This window comes from Jatropha curcas, chromosome 7 (genome assembly GCF_041381405.1).
Source record: "Jatropha curcas cultivar XTBG-Jc1 chromosome 7, XTBG_Jcur_1.0, whole genome shotgun sequence".
In the NCBI taxonomy this organism is placed as follows: domain Eukaryota; kingdom Viridiplantae; phylum Streptophyta; class Magnoliopsida; order Malpighiales; family Euphorbiaceae; genus Jatropha; species Jatropha curcas.
In genome coordinates this window covers 10,381,269-10,399,175 of record NC_143157.1, presented here as the reverse complement: position 1 = coordinate 10,399,175, position 17,907 = coordinate 10,381,269, and the positions used below count along the sequence as shown (strand labels likewise).

Here is a 17,907-nt window from a genome sequence, read left to right as displayed (position 1 = left end):
CATGGTTAGTTCATCAGCATGACATAGTCTCGGGATCCATCTCGGCTTTGCACACCATGCCTTAACCATTGGGTAATTAATCTAGTAAATAGGTTAATTAAAATTGGAGTCACTTAGGGTTTTTTCCTAGTTTACCCTAAAATAATTAAACAAGGTGGCGACTCACACATCACGTGCATTTCTTCCTTAGTCACATGCATTCTCATTGCATTGATGTTTTGGGGAGGGGTTCATAGTTTGGCGACGTCACTGGGGAATGATGCAATCGTTTTACATAAAGTGGACTACAATCGCTGTGTAAACTAACCAACCCTTCTTTAGGGTTTTATGTTACTATGCTTTGTTTTGCAGGGTACCCTAGCATGAATCAAGTGTTCTTTCTTTAAGAATACTTGATGAGGAGATTTGAACCTAATTGACAAATTTGATTAAGACATTTAAATTTGTTGATTTATTTGCACGATTGAGAATCTTTTTCTCCATTGCATAAAAAATGAATTTCAAACGAATTTCTTCTCTTTCTGTTCAAACTTCTGAGTCTGGATAGCAAGTAGCGCTGATCGGCAGGTCTCTTTGATTATGTCGACGGACAGCCAAAGCGTCCTCCCTGTTACCGCAAACCGCCCCTAATCCTTTTGGGGGTGGCCCATGGGTATGCGTACCGTTGGACCCACGCGAAACTCTTTGTTTCACATGTGGTTAGGTATATCCATGCTCAAGGTTCAAGGGTCCCTTTATAAGCCAATTCTCTATTTGTGTCATAGCCTATAGTACTTATCCTTTAGGACTGTATGCACCCAATGATACAAATCATATCATTAAACGGAGTATGACGTGATGTTGTGTGCATTCATGACATATCATCTCATTAAAAAGAACATTCCATTTCAAAAACTGGAAAATCACAATTTGGCCCCTAAGGCCCGAAAATTTTCAATTTGGCCACAGAGGCCTAAAAATTCACATTTGGCCACTAAGGCCCAAAAACCCTCAATTTGGCCAAAGGCCCAAAACAATTCCCAATTTGGCCCCAAAGGCCCAAAAACTCCCGTTTTTGGCCCCTAAGGCCCGAAAAATTCTCAATTTGGCCACAGAGGCTCAAAAGTTCACAATTTGGGCATTTTGCCAAAACATTGATTGATTTGATTAGGCATTTGTTGCCAAAAGGAAGTGTTTGATTGGGCTTATTGTTGCCAAAAAGAAGTGTTTGATTGGGCTTATTGTTGCCAAAATTGATGAATTGATTGAGCAATTTGTTTGCCAAAAAATGGATTAAGGCTTTTAGCCAAAGAGTTTTGTGATTTAGGCAATTTGTTTGCCAAAAGATGATTGAGTTTTGTGATTTAGGCAATTTGTTTGCCAAAAGATGATTATTTAGGCGATTGTCGCCAAAATGATTGATTTAAGGCTTTTAGCCAAAAGGTGTTGATTTGAAGGCTTTTAGCCAAAAGTGTTGATTTAGGCAATTGTTGCCAAAAGATGATTATTTAGGCGATTGTCGTCAAAATTGATTATTTGAAGGCTTTTAGCCAAAAGATGTTGATTTAGGCAATTTGTTTGCCAAAAGATGATTATTTAGGCGATTGTCGCCAAAATGATTATTTGAAGGCTTTTAGCCAAAAGATGTTGATTTAGGCAATTTGTTTGCCAAAAAATGTGGATTGGGCGACTAACGCCAAAATTGATTGATTTATTCAAGGCATTTTGCCAAAGCTTTGATTTAAGCGATTTGTCACTAAAAATGATTAACCTACTTATAGGCAATTTGTTTGCCAAAAGTGATCAATTGAATTGCAATGTAGGCAATTTATTGCCAAGACAAACGTGTTCAATTAAGGCTATTCGAAATAAAGGCGATTATACCAATATTGTCGGATTTAGGCTTTAATACCACGATTATTAATTAACCGGGTATTTAAGCTTAATCATTTTTAATTGAGGCAGTTTATTTGCCTAGTTGATGATATGAATGCATTTATGCAGTTGTAGAGTTATTAGGTGTAGAAGAGAAGCATGCATGAAGTGCTAAAATTAAATAAGCAGAGTTTCGTTGTTTACCTGATTTAATCGACGGCCGCTTCTTAGCTTCAACTTGAAAATCTCCGGATTAAGCTCCTCGTTTAGGGAATATTAATTAATTTAATTTAATTTAGGTGACTAATTAACAAAGCAAGAAAGCGATAAAAGCTAAATTAAAAATGCAGAAAAGTAGTAAAGAATAGCAAGGATCGTAGGAGAGAAGGAGCGTCCGTCAACACAGACTGAGTGAGTAAAACTGAGGGCTTCGGGGCCAATTTATAGGGAAATTCGGGCTGGAGGGCGGGTCTGACCCCCCTGGAGGGCGGTCAAAATCGCCGTGCAAGGCGGTCAGGACCGCCGGACCCTGTCTGATTGCCATTTTTCGTTCCGGAGGCATTTTTCGTTCTGGACCTCCAAAAAATATTCCGGGACCAGTTCCGTGATCCTCGCGACGTCCCGGACGTTTTAAGTACCATATTGGCATACTTCCGGTAAATTTCCAAAATGACCTCCGGTCCGGCCGGGCTGTTTGCAGTCCGGGAAAACTGGCTTTTTGAGCCTCAAAATTTGAGTATTCACACCTGCCGCATATTGACTTGTTGGTGGACCGAATGGCTGGACACGAGATGGTCTCCTTGACCGATCTTGCTGTCGGATACAATCAAATAATGATGCATTTGCCAGACAAAGAGAAAACGACATTCATCACGGAGTGGGGAACCTACTGCTACAGGGTTATGCCTTTTGGGCTCAAAAATGCCGGGGCAACCTATCAAAGAATGGCAACGACCATCTTCCATGACATGATTCACAAAGAAGTAGAAGTGTATGTCGACGATATGGTCGTTAAATCAAAAACAGCTAAAGAACATACAACAGCACTTGAGAAGTTCTTCCGTAGACTTCGAAAGTACAATTTAAATCTCAACCTAGCGAAATGTCTGTTTGGAGCGACATTCGGAGTATTTCTGGGGCATATGGTCAGTCGGAAGGGCATAGAGATTGACCCTTCAAAAGCCAAAGCCATTCTGGAAATGCCAGCACCGAAGACGAAAAAAGAAGTTCGGGGTTTCCTGGGAAGGCTATAGTACATCAGCCGGTTCATCAATCAATTGGCCAATACTTGTGGTCCGATTTTCAAATTACTCAGGAAAGGAGTAGCCATCAAATGGAATGAGGATTGTCAGAAAGCTTTTGACCAAGTCAAGCAATATCTGTTATCCCCGCCGGTTTTACAGCCACCAAGGCTAGGAAAGCCTTTGCTATTGTACCTATTAGTGACAGAAGAAGCGATGGGTGCAATGCTAGCTCAACAAGCAGAAGATACAAGGGTAGAAAATGTCGTGTATTACCTCAGCAAAAGAATGCTAGACTATGAGCTAAAATACAATAAGATAGAGAAGTTGTGTCTGGCTCTAGTTTGGTCTTGTACAAAGCTGCAACACTACCTCTCGTCCTACACCACATACGTTATTTCTAAATTGAACCCCTTGAAATTCCTTATGGAGAGGCCGGTTCTTGACAGTAAGATGGCTAAGTGGGTGTCGGTGCTCGCAGCCTATGATTTAAAATTTGTACAACGAAAGGCAGTGAAAGGCGGAGCCTTGGCTGATCAATTAGCGGAATTACCGGTCGAAGACCAAATGCCGGAGGTAGAATTTCCTGATGAAGACTTGTTGAGCTTGGAAAGTGAAGTCTGGGAAATGTACTTCGATGGAGCTTCAAACTACCATGGAAATGGGGTTGGAGTCGTATTCAAAACTCCTTGTGGAGAATACGTCCCAATCGCAGTCAAATTAGATTTCGACTGCACCAACAATGAAGCCGAGTATGAAGCTTGCATAAAGGGGTTAGACGCAGCCCTGGAAAAGGAAATAAAGGTCCTCAAGGTTTTCGGGGATTCCAATTTAATAGTCTCCCAAGCTTTGAGAAAATGGAAAATTAAGGAAGAGCGTTTGGTTCCTTACCTACAACGCTTGGACGAATTGGCTCAGCAATTTGAGCATTTATCCTTCACTACTTGCCGCGAGCCAAAAATCAGTTTACTGATGCTCTGGCCACTTTGGCCTCTATGATTAATGTAGGGGGAGACCAAGTCATTCGACCTCTGACAGTTCGGCTACAGAAACAGCCAGCACATATCATGAATTTGGTGGATGACAAGCCCTGGTATTGGGATATACAGAATTATCTTCAGAATGAAGCCTACCCGGAGGGATCCACCAAGACTGATCAACGGTCATTGAGACAGTTAGCATCCGGATATTTCCTTACTGGGGGAGTTCTGTATAAAAGAAGTTGGAATGGCCTGCACCTAAGGTGCGTTGATGAGGGAGAAGCTCAAACCATCATGGATTCCTTACATAATGGGGAGTCTGGTCCACACATGCATGGGATAGCCTTGGCTCGGAAAATCGTGAACCTGGGTTATTACTGGTCAACCATGAATGCAGACTGCGTGAGGCACGAGCATTAGTGCCATGAATGTCAAATTTTTGCTAAGCTGCAAAGACAGCCTCCGGTCAATTTGAATCCTATTACTTCACCATGGCCTTTCGCAACTTGGGGCATAGACGTGATCGGAAAAATCCACCCAAAGGCTTCCAATGGTCATCAATTTATCCTGGTTGCTGTTGATTATTTCACTAAGTGGATTGAGGCAGCCTCTTATTCGGTTTTGAATGCCAAGAAGGCAGCACAGTTCGTTCGTACTAACATCCTTTGTCGGTACGGAACGCCATTCGAGATCATTACTGATAACGGGTCCCACTTTCAAAGTAAATTTTTTGACCTGCTGAAGCAAAAGAAGATTCAGCATCACAAGTCTTCACCCTATCAGCCACAAACAAATGGGGCTGTAGAGGCTGCAAATAAGGCTATAAAGGTCATTTTACAAAAGACAGTTCAAAAGCATAAAGCTTCGCATGAACAGTTACCGAATGCCCTATGGGGATATAGGACTTCAATCAAAACGCCCACTGGAGCAACTCCGTATTCCTTAGTGTATGGTATGGAAGCAGTGTTGCCTATTGAGCTGGAAGTTCAGTCGGCGAGGATTATCCGGGAAAGCCAGATCAGCGAAGCAGATTGGGCTAAGAATTATCATTTGCAACTCTTGGGTATGGATGAAAAATGATTGCAAGCGATCCACCAAACTCAAGTTTACCAGAGAAGAATGGCACGACATTTTAATAAGAAGGTCAAAGACCGAAAACTGGAAGAAGGTTATTTGGTCCTGAAGGAAATTAGACAGCCAATCATAGACCCACGTGGGAAGTTTCGTCCTCATTGGGCTGGACCCTATGTGTTGAAGCAAAATATTGTCTGGCGGAGCCGTCATTTTGACTGATTTGGATGGTTTGGAATTCACTAATCCATGTAATTTAGATCAGTTAAAAAGATATTTTGTATAATAAGCATTGCATAATGTAAAAAGAGCTACATTAGACCTGATTCTCCTCAGAAAAAAGAAATTGTGTATCGGAGATATGTAGGCAGCCCTCTTTGGGCGCGGTCTAAACATTAATGAAAAAAATCATTTCATAATTCATTCTTCTTTGCCAAATAAAAAAAGAGGAAAGAAAAAAAAAGTGAAAAAAAAGTGAAAAAAAAAAAGAAAAACCCGCTAAGTCGAAAACCCGAAAAGGGCGGCTTAGGCAAAAGTCGGGGCCCGCTAAGTTGAAAACCCGAAAAGGGCGGCTTAGGCAAAAATGGGCAGCTCGCTAAGTTGAAAACCTGAAAGGGCGGCTTAGGCAAAAATTAGAGCTTAAATAAATAAAGTTGGAAAATGCTCGGAAAGCTTAAAAGTCAAATGACATTCCCAATTAAAGCAATAAAGTCAAACAGTCCGAAGTCAAGCAGAAAGCAAAAGAGTCCAAGAAAAATAAATAAATAATGAAGTCTAAGTCCAAGTCCAAAAAAAAAAAACAAAACATAAACCCAAAATCCAAAGTCAAAGTCCCGAATAAAAGTCAAAATAAGGGAAAAACAACCGCCCTTATTGAAAAGGAGAGGAAAAATCAAGGAAAAGTCAGAAATTGAAAATTAAAAGGAGAAATTCTGTTCTTTCTTAATTAAAGTGAATAAACATGCATACATGTAAATTTTCAGTACTAACCAAGTGCAGGTATAGTCAAAGTTCAGTACAAAAATACAGAAAAAAAACACAGGAAAAATCTAGCAACCATGGCATCAGCGGCGGGGCCTCCTCCTCCTCTGATCATCAAAGGCCCTCAGAGTCCAAGACGAAGAAAGTTCTTGCTGCATCCTGTGAACCCCTTACCCCGGCTACTAGGCATATAATGAATATGACTAAAGGGCAGAAATGCACGTGAGTGTGTGAGTCGCCACCTTGTTTAATTATTTTAGGGTAAACTAGGAAAAAACCCTATGTGACTCCAATTTTAATTAACCTAGTTGCTAGATTAATTATCCCAATGTTTAAGGCACAATCTACGAACCCGAGGTGGATCCCGAGACCATGTCATGCTGATCAACTAACCAAAAGAATGAATGCTTTGCAAGGTAATTGGACCAATGAAAATGTTCATGTGATTTCGACTTGCCGCTCGGGGTTAAATCCCTAACGTGCCTACGTACTTCCGTTGGAATGGAAGATCAAAGTCAACGTAGTTCGATAGGCCTTCTTTGAAGGGCTTTAAAGGTGTATGCTTAATGCATGAGTGTGTGTACGCTTTGTGCATGTTTGTTTAGGCATTTTGCCAAAGGATCGATTGATTCGATTAGGCGTTCGTCGCCAAAAAAGTTGGTTTTAAGGCATTTGTGCCAAAAACGGTTGTCGGGCGATTTGTCGCCAAAATTGATATTTGGGCTTATTATTGCCAAAATTGATGTTTGGGCTTATTATTGCCGAAATGATTGATTTTAAGGCTTTTAGCCAAAATGTGTTGATTTAGGCAATCTGTTTGCCAAAATCATGTGATTGGGCGATTGTCGCCAAAATGATTGATTTTAAAGCTTTTAGCCAAAATGTGTTGATTTAGGCAATCTGTTTGCCAAAAGTGTTGATTGGGCGATTGTCGCCAAAATGATTGATTTTAAGGCCTTTGGCCAAAAAGTGTTGATTTAAGCAATTCGTTTGCTAAAATGTGTAATTTAGGCGATTGTCGCCAAAATGGTTGATTTTAGGGCCTTTGGCCGAAATGAGTTGATTTAGGCAATTTGTTTGCCAAAAGTGTTGATTGGGCGATTGTCGCCAGAATTGATTGATTTTAAGGCCTTTGGCCAAAAGATTGATTAATTTAAGGCATTTTGCTAAAAAGTTCGATTTAAGGGATTTGTCGCTAGACAGTGGTTAATCTAATTTATAGGCAATTTGTTTACCAAAATTGATTAAACCGTAGGCAATTTGTTGCCAAAATGTGATTGATTAAACTGTAGGCAATTTGTTGCCAAAACGCGATTGATTAAGGCTTTTAGCCACAATTATTGATTAATTGGACCTTTAGGCGAAGTGTTCGAAATAAAGGCAATTACACCGTAGTTATTGATTAACTAGGCATTTTAGCCAATATTGTCGGATTTAAGCTTTAACGCCACGTTTATTAATTAACCGGACATTTAAGCTTAATCGTGTTTAATTAAGACAGTTTATTTGTCTAAATGATGACGTGAATGCATTTATGCAGTTGTAGAATTATTAAGAGTAGAAGAGAAATATGCATGAAGTGCTAAAATTAAATGAGCAGAGTTTCGTTTGTGTACCTGATTTAATCGACGGCCGCTTCTTAGCTCCAGATTAAGCTCCTCGTTTAGGAAATATTAATTAATTTTATTTTGTTTAATTTTAGTGTCCAAGTATCACAATAAAAATGCAATAAAAATTAAATTAAATGCAAAAAGCGGTAAAGAAATCGCAAGGAGCGTGGGAGGGAGGAAGATCGTCCGTCAACACAGACAGGGGTGTCAAAATTGAAGAGGCAAGTGGCCTTTTATAGGCAAAAAATGGGTCGCCGGCGGTCCGGCGGCATGTGCCGCCAGTGCCGGTGGCAGGTGCCACGGTGGCCGGAGCCACCGTGCTCGGCCGCGGTTACTTGGGCTTTTTCACTCCGGAGGAGTTTTCGGGAGTTTCGGGTCTCCAAAAAATATTCCGGGACCTGTTCCGTGATCGTTGCGACATTTCGGACATTTTAAGTACCATATTGGCATATTTTCGGTGATTTTCTGAAATGGCCTTTGGTCCGGTCGGACTGTCCGTAGTCCAGAAAAATAGGCTTTTCGAGCCTCAAAATTTTAGTATTCACAGTTGCCCCCCACCGGCGACCATAAAAATGATTTATGGGAGTCAGTGGTTAGCTGAAACACAAATTTTGAAGGCGAAAATCGGACGCGTCTAGAAGACCCGTGCTTTAGCCATTTGCTTATAAATAGCTTGAATTTTTCATTTTCATTCATTCTAAGCTTTTCAAGTTACAAAGCTTTCTTCAAATTCTCTCAACCTTCAAGGCTTGAAGCTTCTTCTCTCCATGGCTTCCTCGGATCTCAGCGGTGAGGATTTTCTGGGTTCTCTAGGCATTTCTCTTGAAGAAGTCAATCTCACAGTGGATTCTGATACTCATGCCTCCGTAACTGGCATCTTCGCCTAGGTAAGCCCCTTTTTGCTCCCCTTTGTTTGCAATTTTTTTTTTTTTGAGCCTTGGATTGCACTAGGGATATTCGGGCCTTCGTGGCCGGGTTATCAATTTGCGGACCTCCTTAGCCTGATTGTGAATTTTTGGGCCTCCGTGGCCGGATTGTGAACTTTCGGGCCTCTATGGCGTGAATGTGAATTGTTGGGCCTCTGTGGCCGAATAGTGAATTGTGGGCCTCTGTGGCCGAATTGTGATTTTTGTGGGCGTCCGTGGCCGGACTGTGATAATTTTTTGGCATACTGCTTTTATTAGTATGCATGCTAGGGTGAAACTAAGATATTATCCTTAGTAAGGAACCGAGGAATAACTCTTAGATTGCTTTACCGTTTCAGGACCCTTATATCAAAGTGGATGTGGGTGAGACCTCCATGTCTGAAATCCCGCTCGAGATATTTGATCCTGAACATCCGATTGGGGCGATTATCAGTCCGTCCCATTTAGGTTACCTGAGGCACCAGGACATGGGCCGGATCAGTCACAAGGAGTTACTGTGTGCTTTGGCCGAGAGATGGTGGGACACCACTAATACTTTCCATTTTTCTTGGGGCGAGTTGACAATGACCCCTGTAGATTTTTCAGTGATTTCCGGAATCCCGTTTGGCACTCGACCGATCGAATTATATGACGACTGGAGGACAGAGATTTCCCCTGACCAGATGGTGGAGCTGATCGGGATAGACCTGCCTCGGATCGTCGGGCCAAACTCCGCTACTCCGCCTTTGAGCGTCTCTAGACGCTGGCTATACCTTCAGGCCCCCAACACTTATGCTAAATACAGGCGGGGAGAGCTGACGGCTACTCAGGCAGCTAGGTTCACCTTGTTGCTGTTGTTTGCTTCGACCTTCTGGTCCAACAGGAAGGAGAGTTTTAACCCTTCTATCTTGAAGAGTTTAGAAAATCTCGCTCATCTCAAGGAGTACGACTGGGCTGGTGCTATTCTGAGCCGCATGTATGATGACATGTGTGATCTGAGTCGGGGCCATTGTAAACTCAGTGGGACTTACTACTTCTGGGAGGTAATGTAAAGGCCGTTCTCCCTTCTTTTTTTTTGTGTTTTTTTTTTTATTAACTTTCTTCTTTGTTTTTTTTTGCAGTCTTGGGCATATGAGTATTTTCCTTTCACTCGCCCAGAGCAGGTTCATGCTGATCTCAGATTGGGGCTGGTACCTTTGGCTTGGAGATGGTACCGATCAAATCTTCATACTGTTCAACACAAGAAATCGCTAAAGGATTTGAGAGCCTTTTTTGATACTTGTAAATTGGAGCAGGTATGTGCTTAGTGATTCTCAAATATGTTGGATAAAAAGGATTTATTAACATAATTGCAATTTTCATAGGTGGAGATAGGGGCAATGATTTCCTGCCTGCAGAGCTGGATTCAAGCTAATCCCCAATTCCAGCGGTCGGATGCCTTGTCTCGGCGGAGGGTGGTCCTGTCGCACCCCATCCTGAGGCGATATTACTTAGGTGAGAGAGTAAACATTCAAATAAGAGGCTGCCGCTCTATTCCTTATTCCCCTCCTGAAGACATGCGAGCGAGCAAACATATGACGTTGACCGACGCTCATACTGAGGGTATTCCGCATGTGGAGTTCATCCTGGAGGGAGATTATGATGAGTTCTGTAGAATTTTCCTGATGCAACCCATCGGATCCCGGCTTGATAGTTTCTAGAGATTGGCGCCTTCTCAGCCACTTGGCACTCGTTCTTCTCGGGCTTCGGGCCCCTCGACTAGGACTCCAAGGAGGAGGCCCACGATTGATCCCACTTTTTCCACCCCGGTTGAGGGTCCATCACAGGCCGGGCCTAGCCGATCGGCCGGTCCTAGCCAATCGACCGGTCCTTCTAGGGCTCCCCGGGCTATTTTGGAGTCTACCGGGCCACTTCATTCAGACCTGGTCAATCTACGTCTGCCATACAATATTCCTTACTATGTTCCTGACAGCCCTCCGTCTTTTCGAGAGGTTGGCCTGGAGATTGTGGATCATTCGACTCTTCCTTCCGAGGACATCACCGAGGTAAAACCTGATATATCTCTCACAAAAATGATTTATAAGAGATTTGATATTGACTCGTATCTTCCTTTGTATGATTTTCAGGTTCCTGTCGGGCTGGTCAATCAGATGATGGAGCTGATTCTTGGGATGCAGCAGGAACTAACTACGGCCTGGACTCAGATGGCCTTTGATGATCGAAGGGGGAGGAGGCCCCGTCGCTGAAGCCATGGTTGCTGGATTTTTATTTTCCTTTGTACTGAACTTTTACTGTACTTCTGTACCGAATTCTGACTGTATTTCTGTACTGAATGTCATTCGTACCTGTAATCAGCTAGTACTGAAAATATGTATGCATGCTTAAAATGAAAATGGGGTTTCACCGTACTTTATTTTTTGTTTGTTTATTTATTTACCCTCTCTCTCTTTTTTTTTTTTTTTTTTTTTTTTTCGTGTGGCCCCCACTGTAGGCGGTCGCTGCCGCTGTTGTTTGGCGGTTGCTGTCGCCATCATTTAGCGGCACTTCGGCGGCTGCTGCCGCCATCGTTTGGCGCATTTTTCTATAAAAACTAGTTTTTTTGTTTGGTTCTTCACTCATCCTTTCTTTTCTCTCTTCTTCTTAATTTCAAAGAATGAATCCCTTTTTTACTCACAGCATGCACAGCTGGATTAGGAGTCTCTCCAAAGTCGAAAAGATCAACTTGGGGAGGTACGGTCTCTCTCCTATCGTTACCCTTAGGGGGGTAGTAATCGATTGGAACTTTTTATGGGCCTGCATCAGACTTTGGGACCCTGAGGCCCATGTGTTCCGGTTTGGAGCCATGATGGAGGAGATGTGTCCTCTTTTTGAGGAATTCTGTGCTATCATAGGGTGTGACCCCAATGCCCCTTTGGTCAGGCACGAGGTCAAGATTGGGTATGTTCGGTTGTTTGAAAGTCTATTTCAGTTCGGTCGACCACAAGCTAGGGCCATGATTGTTGGTGATCAGAAAGCAATTCTGCTGCCCCTGATTGATGAGTTTTCAGAGGTCCGTTCAGACGACTCGGACCGGATGAGGCTGAGAATGCGGGCCTTGGTTTTTTGCTTATTGGCTGGTTTCTTGTTCAACAAGGATCCAGGTTACGGGGATTTGCGACTTTGTCCCATGGTTCGGCAGATGGATGATATGGGTTGCATAGGTGGTATTGTGCTGGCAGAAACTATCAGGAGCCTTGACAGAGCTGCTTTAGGCTTCGAGGATTGGACGGTTTCTCCTATTATTCTCCAGGTACTTCTCTTATTATCATTTTTTTTTTTGGCCTGTTCCTTTGTAATAGAAAGGATCCATTACTCAGGTTTGGTTAAAAGACCATCTCCAAGTGGTTGCTGCTCCTACTTTGTTGCCTTATAACCCTGTCCAGTATCGTATGCGGAGGATCTTGATCACCTACCCATCTGCTGATGCATGGACCTCATGGCTGATTGAATTGGGTCCAAATGAGGTGCTGTGGTTCGTATCCTGGTATGACATCACCCGCTTTATCCAGGTTAGCTTTCGCCATACCCAGGTTTACCTTTTAGGCCTTACACATTGTACCTGGTACTGCGCTTCGCGTGTTTTGAGGCAGATGGGGATAGATCAGACTGTTCCGATTATGGATGATTCTTTAGCTGATTCAGCCATCACTCCGGGAGTTACCTGAGCTGTCCTTAGGGCTTGGGTTAGGGACCATCATATGGTTAGGCCTTTACCTAATCCTGTTGGTATTCAAACTTCTCCTGAGTATCGAACCTGGTTCATGGCCGCTGTCTGGCCGATTGAAAGGCCAAGGAGGAAAGCACTGCTGAGCGCACTTGAAGGTTGGACTCAAGCTGACGCTGGTGAGGAGATTGTGTTGGTTTCTCGGACAGGCGAGATTGGAGAGAGTTCAATAGTTAGGGATGACTCGGAAGACGTTGCCCCACGGAGGCGACGAGCCACCTAGACTTCTTATAGGCTTTTGGACTTTTGGTGTTTTGGCTTTGTTTTGACTCTTTGTTTGGGACTTTGGCTTTGGATTTTGGATGTTATTTGGAATTTTGGCTTTAGATTTTTTTGGATGTATGTTTTTTGGACTTGGACTTCATTATTTATTTTTCTTGGTTTCTTTGGCTTTCTGCTTAACTTTGAATTGTTTGACTTTATTGCTTTTAATTGGGCACGTCATTCGTCTTTTAAGCTTTCCAAGCATTTTCCAACTTTATTTATTCAAGCTCTGATTTTTGCCTAAGCCGCCCTCTCGGGTTTTCAACTTAGCGAGCTACCCATTTTTGCCTAAGCCGCCCTTTTCGGGTTTTCAACTTAGCGGGCCTCGACTTTTGCCTAAGCCGCCCTTCCGGGTTTTCGACTTAGCGGGTTTTTTTTATTTATTATTTATTATTTTTTGTTTTTTTTTTATTTTTTTTTATTGTTGGCAAAGAAGAAGGATTATGGAATGATTTTCATTAATGTTTAGACCGTACCCAATGAGGGTTGCCTACATATCTCCGATACATAATTTCCTTTTTTTTTTTTTTCAAAGAGAATCAGGTCTAATGTAGTTCATTTTACATTATGCAATGCTTGTCACATAAAATATCTTTTTAACTGATCTAAATTACACGGATTCATGAATTCCAAACCATCTAAATCAGTCAAGATGACGGCTCCGCCGGACAATATTTTCTTCAACACATAGGGTCCAGCCCAATGAAGACGAAACTTCCCACGTGGGTCTATGATTGGCTGTCTAATCTCCTTCAGGACCAAACAACCTTCTTCCAGTTTTCGGTCTTTGACCTTCTTATTAAAATGCCGTGCCATTCTTCTCTGGTAGACTTGAGTTTGGTGGATTGCTTGCAGTCGCTTTTCGTCCATACTCAAGAGTTGCAGGTGATAATTCTTAGCCCAGTTTGCTTCGCTAATCTGGCTTTCCTGAATAATCCTTGCCGACTGAACTTCCAGCTCAATAGGCAACACTGCTTCCATGCCATATATCAAAGAATACGGAGTTGCTCCGGTGGGTGTTCTAATTGAAGTCCTATATCTCCATAGGGCATTCGGTAACTGTTCGTGCCAAGCTTTGTGCTTTTTAACCGTCTTCTGCAAAATGACTTTTATAGCCTTATTTGCAGCTTCTACAGCCCCGTTTGTTTGTGGACGATAGGGTGAGGACTTATGATGTTGGATTCTTGTTTCTTTCAACAAATTAGAAAATTCACTCTGAAAGTGAGACCCATTATCTGTGATGATCTCGAATGGTGTTTCGTACCGACAAAGGATGTTTGTACGGACAAACTGTGCTGCCTTCTTGGCATTTAGAACTGAATAAGAGGCTGCCTCGATCCACTTAGTGAAATAATCTACAGCAACCAGGATGAATTGATGGCCGTTAGAGGCCTTCGGGTGGATTTTTCCGATCACGTCTATGCCCCAAGTCGCGAAAGGCCATGGTGAAGCAATAGGATTCAAATTTACCGGAGGCTGTCTTTACAGCTTAGCGAAAATTTGACATTCGTGACACTTCTGCACGTGCCTCACGCAATCTGCATTCATGGTTGACCAGTAATAACCCAGGTTCATGATTTTCCGAGCCAAAGCTATCCCGTGCATGTGTGGACCAGACTCCCCATTATGTAGGGAATCCATGATGGTTTGAGCTTCTCCCTCATCAACGCATCTTAGGTGCAGGCCGCTCCAACTTCTCTTGTACAGAATTCCTCCGGTAAGGAAATATCCGGATGCTAACTGTCTCAATGTCCGTTGATCAGTCTTGGTGGATCCCTCCGGGTAGGTTTCATTTTGGAGATAATTCTGTATATCCCAATACCAAGGTTTGTCATCGACCAAATTCATGATATGTGCTGGCTGTTTCTGTAGCCGCACTGTCAGAGGTCAGATGACTCGGTCTCTTTCTACATTGACCATGGAGGCTAAAGTAGCTAGAGCATCTGCGAACTGATTTTTGGCTCGCGGCAAGTAGTGGAAGGATAAATCATCAAATTGCTGAGCCAACTCGTCCAAGCGTTGTAGGTAGGGAACCAAACGCTCTTCTTTAATTTTCCATTTCCTTAAAGCTTGGGAGACTATTAAATTAGAATCTCCGAAAACCTTGAGGACCTTTATCTCTTTTTCCAGGGCTGCTTCTAACCCCTTTATGCAGGCTTCGTACTTGGCTTCATTGTTAGTGCAGTCGAAATCTAACTTGACTGCGATTGGGAAGTATTCTCCACAGGGGGTTTTGAATACGACTCCAACCCCATTTCCATGGTAGTTCGAAGCTCCATCGAAGTACATTTCCCAGACTTCACTTTCCAGGTTCACCACGTCTTCATCGGGAAATTCTACCTCCGGCATTTGATCTTCGACTGGTAATTCTGCTAGTTGGTCAGCCAAGGCTCCACCTTTCACTGCCTTCCGTTGTACAAATTTTAAATCATATGCTGCGAGCACCGACACCCACTTAGCCATTTTGCTATCAAGAACCGGCCTCTCCATAAGGAATTTCAAGGGGTTCGATTCAGAAATAACATAGGTGGTGTAGGACGAGAGATAGTGCTGCAGCTTTGTACACGCCCATACTAGAGCCAAACACAACTTCTCTATCTTGTTGTATTTTAGCTCGTAGTCTAGCATCCTTTTGCTGAGGTAATACACGGCATTTTCTACCCTTGTATCTTCTGCTTGTTGGGCTAGCATCGCACCCATCGCTTCTTCTGTCACTGATAGGTACAGTAGCAAAGGCTTTCCTAGCCTTGGTGGCTGTAACACTGGCGGGGATAACAGATATTGCTTGACTTGGTCGAAAGCTTTCTGACAATCCTCATTCCATTTGATGGCTACTTCTTTCCTGAGCAATTTGAAAATCGGACCACAAGTATCGGCCAATTGATTGATGAACCGGCTGATGTACTGTAGCCTTCCCAGGAAACCTTGAACTTCCTTTTCCGTTCTCGGTGCTGGCATTTCCAGAATGGCTTTGGCTTTTGAAGGGTCAATCTCTATGCCCTTTCGGCTGACCATATGCCCCAGAAACACTCCGGATGTAGCTCCAAACAGACACTTCGCCGGGTTGAGCTTTAAATTATACTTTCGAAGTCTAAGGAAGAACTTCTCAAGTGCTATTGTATGCTCTTTAGCTGTTTTTGATTTAACAACCATATCGTCCACGTACACTTCTACTTCTTCATGAATCATGTCATGGAAGATGGCTGTAGCCATTCTTTGATAGGTTGCCCCGGCATTTTTGAGCCCAAAAGGCATAACTCTGTAGCAGTAGGTTACCCATTCCGTGATGAATGCCGTTTTCTCTTTGTCTGGCACATGCATCATTATTTGATTGTATCCGACAGCAAGATCAGTCAAGGAGACCATCTCGTGTCCCGCCATTCGGTCCACTAACAAGTCAATATGCGGCAGGGGGAAGTCATCCTTCGGACATGCCTTATTCAAATCCCGATAGTCCACACACATTCTGACTTTGCCATCTTTCTTCGGCACCGGCACAATATTTGCTAACCATGTTGGGTAAGCAATGGGTTCTATGAACTTATTCTCCAGTTGCTTGGCTACCTCCTCCTTGATTTTCAAGGACCATTCTGTTTTTAGCCTTCTTAGCTTCTGTTTCACTGGCTTAGCCTCAGGGTATACTGGAATCTTATGCACCACTATTGCTGGGTCAATTCCCGTGATGTCACTTGCCTTCCACATAAAGCAATCGGCAAACTTCTTTAAGCATTCACTGACCTGTTCCCTGTTCACACAGTCAGATGCAATGTATGTATGTTCATTTTCTTCTTTGCCAATTATTATTTTTTCTTTATCATTTTTCATTTCATTTATTTCTTTTTCATTATTTTTGCTTGGAAATGCTTGGAAAGATAGACATGCGGGGTAGTCAATAATTTGCAAGCCTTTATTGATAATAACGGAATCGTCTTCAAAAATTACATCAAATTTGAAATCTGGATTTTCAAAATCCGACACAGACGACTTAAGACTAGAACTAGACTCTGACTCGGTTTCATACTCGGGGTCAAACTCGGACTCAATACAGGACTTGATCACATATTTTGATTCTAGGTTGGACTCGGAAGGGGGTGTATCAGCAGTGCGCTCCTCCTCGGCGTACCAATTGGTGAGAGGTCCTTCATTTGGCTTGATCAGGCTCAGTAAATCTTGGTCCCCATCATTTCCTGTAATGACTGCAACCTCATCAAAGAGACTAGGCTGCATGAAGTCTTCCACTTCCATTTCAGTCACTATTTCGGGCTCGTTACCCCAGACATCAGAGAATATTTCTAACCCAGGTAGCATCTTCTTAGCAGCCGGGCAGTAAAACGGTTCTTGGAAGCTACGATAAGGAATTGTCTCTCCCGATTTGCAGAAGTAACTATTTAAAGTCAAAAAGTGTGATGGCATCTGGATGTTTTTCTTCTTTCCTCTTCTGGTCTTCTCAGCACGGTCTTCGTCAGTAGGCTGATAACCCAGCCCAAAAGTCCCTTCATTCACCGGACACTCCCATGCTTGTAGCGTGGGGTATTTCTTCCCGAACCTTGCCATATTCATTCCCGGCAGGTAGGACATCTTTAGCATCAAAGGAACTATGCAGTTTATTTGCACCGTCCCGAAATCAAAGAGAATTCGGGAGTTCGCAGCCTTTCCTTCTATGAACTGCACAGTGTCATATTCAAATCCCGAGAGGGGAAAATTGGCATTTTCGGGGTTGACCTCAAAGAAAGGCTGGCCCTTGGGTTTCTTAAGCTGACTGTAATCATCTCCTTGAACCGTTATAATCTTACCCTCGTAGGGGAATTTGACCTTTTGGTGCAAAGAGGAAGGTACTGCTTTGGTGTGGTGTATCCATGGCCGCCCTAACAGCAGGTTGAAACTGGTGGGCACATCAATGACTTGGAACGGTACCTCCATTATGGCTGGCCCAATCACTAATTTTAGTGTAGCAACCCCCAATACTTCTCTCCGGGTGCTGTCATATGCTTTCACTATCTGGTCGGACAGAATGAAATCTGTTTCTTCCAACCCCAGGCAGCTGGCCACCTTTAGTGGGCAAACGTTCAGTGCTGACCCATTATCAATGAGAACCATGGGCACAGTTTTGTCTCTAGTTTGAACAGTGATGTAAAGGGCATCGTTATGACTGTCTCCCTCCTTGGGTAAGTCATCCTCAGAAAATCCGATGCTTTGCACCTTTGATGATTGGGTGAGGGTGGATACCAACACTTCAGG

General features: G+C 43.0%; 1 protein-coding gene across 1 annotated transcript; it reads left to right on the top strand.

Moving 5' to 3' along the window:
* Window positions 1–1,208: 1,208 nt before the first annotated feature.
* LOC149494686 (protein MAINTENANCE OF MERISTEMS-like) lies at window positions 1,209–11,040 on the top strand. Its single transcript, XM_089724536.1, has 4 exons — window positions 1,209–9,685; window positions 9,764–9,937; window positions 10,007–10,687; window positions 10,769–11,040. Exons 1-3 carry the CDS (start codon window positions 9,038–9,040, stop codon window positions 10,340–10,342), a joined length of 1,158 nt encoding a protein of 385 aa, XP_089580662.1. The 5' UTR covers window positions 1,209–9,037; the 3' UTR covers window positions 10,343–10,687; window positions 10,769–11,040.
* Window positions 11,041–17,907: the final 6,867 nt, after the last annotated feature.

Coding starts and splice junctions, on each gene's coding strand:
- LOC149494686 (XM_089724536.1), top strand. CDS start 9,038: ATGTCTGAAATCCCGCTCGAGATATTTGATCCTGAACATCCGATTGGG. Junction 9,686..9,763: donor GGACTTACTACTTCTGGGAG/GTAATGTAAAGG, acceptor TTTTTTTTGCAG/TCTTGGGCATATGAGTATTT. Junction 9,938..10,006: donor ATACTTGTAAATTGGAGCAG/GTATGTGCTTAG, acceptor CAATTTTCATAG/GTGGAGATAGGGGCAATGAT.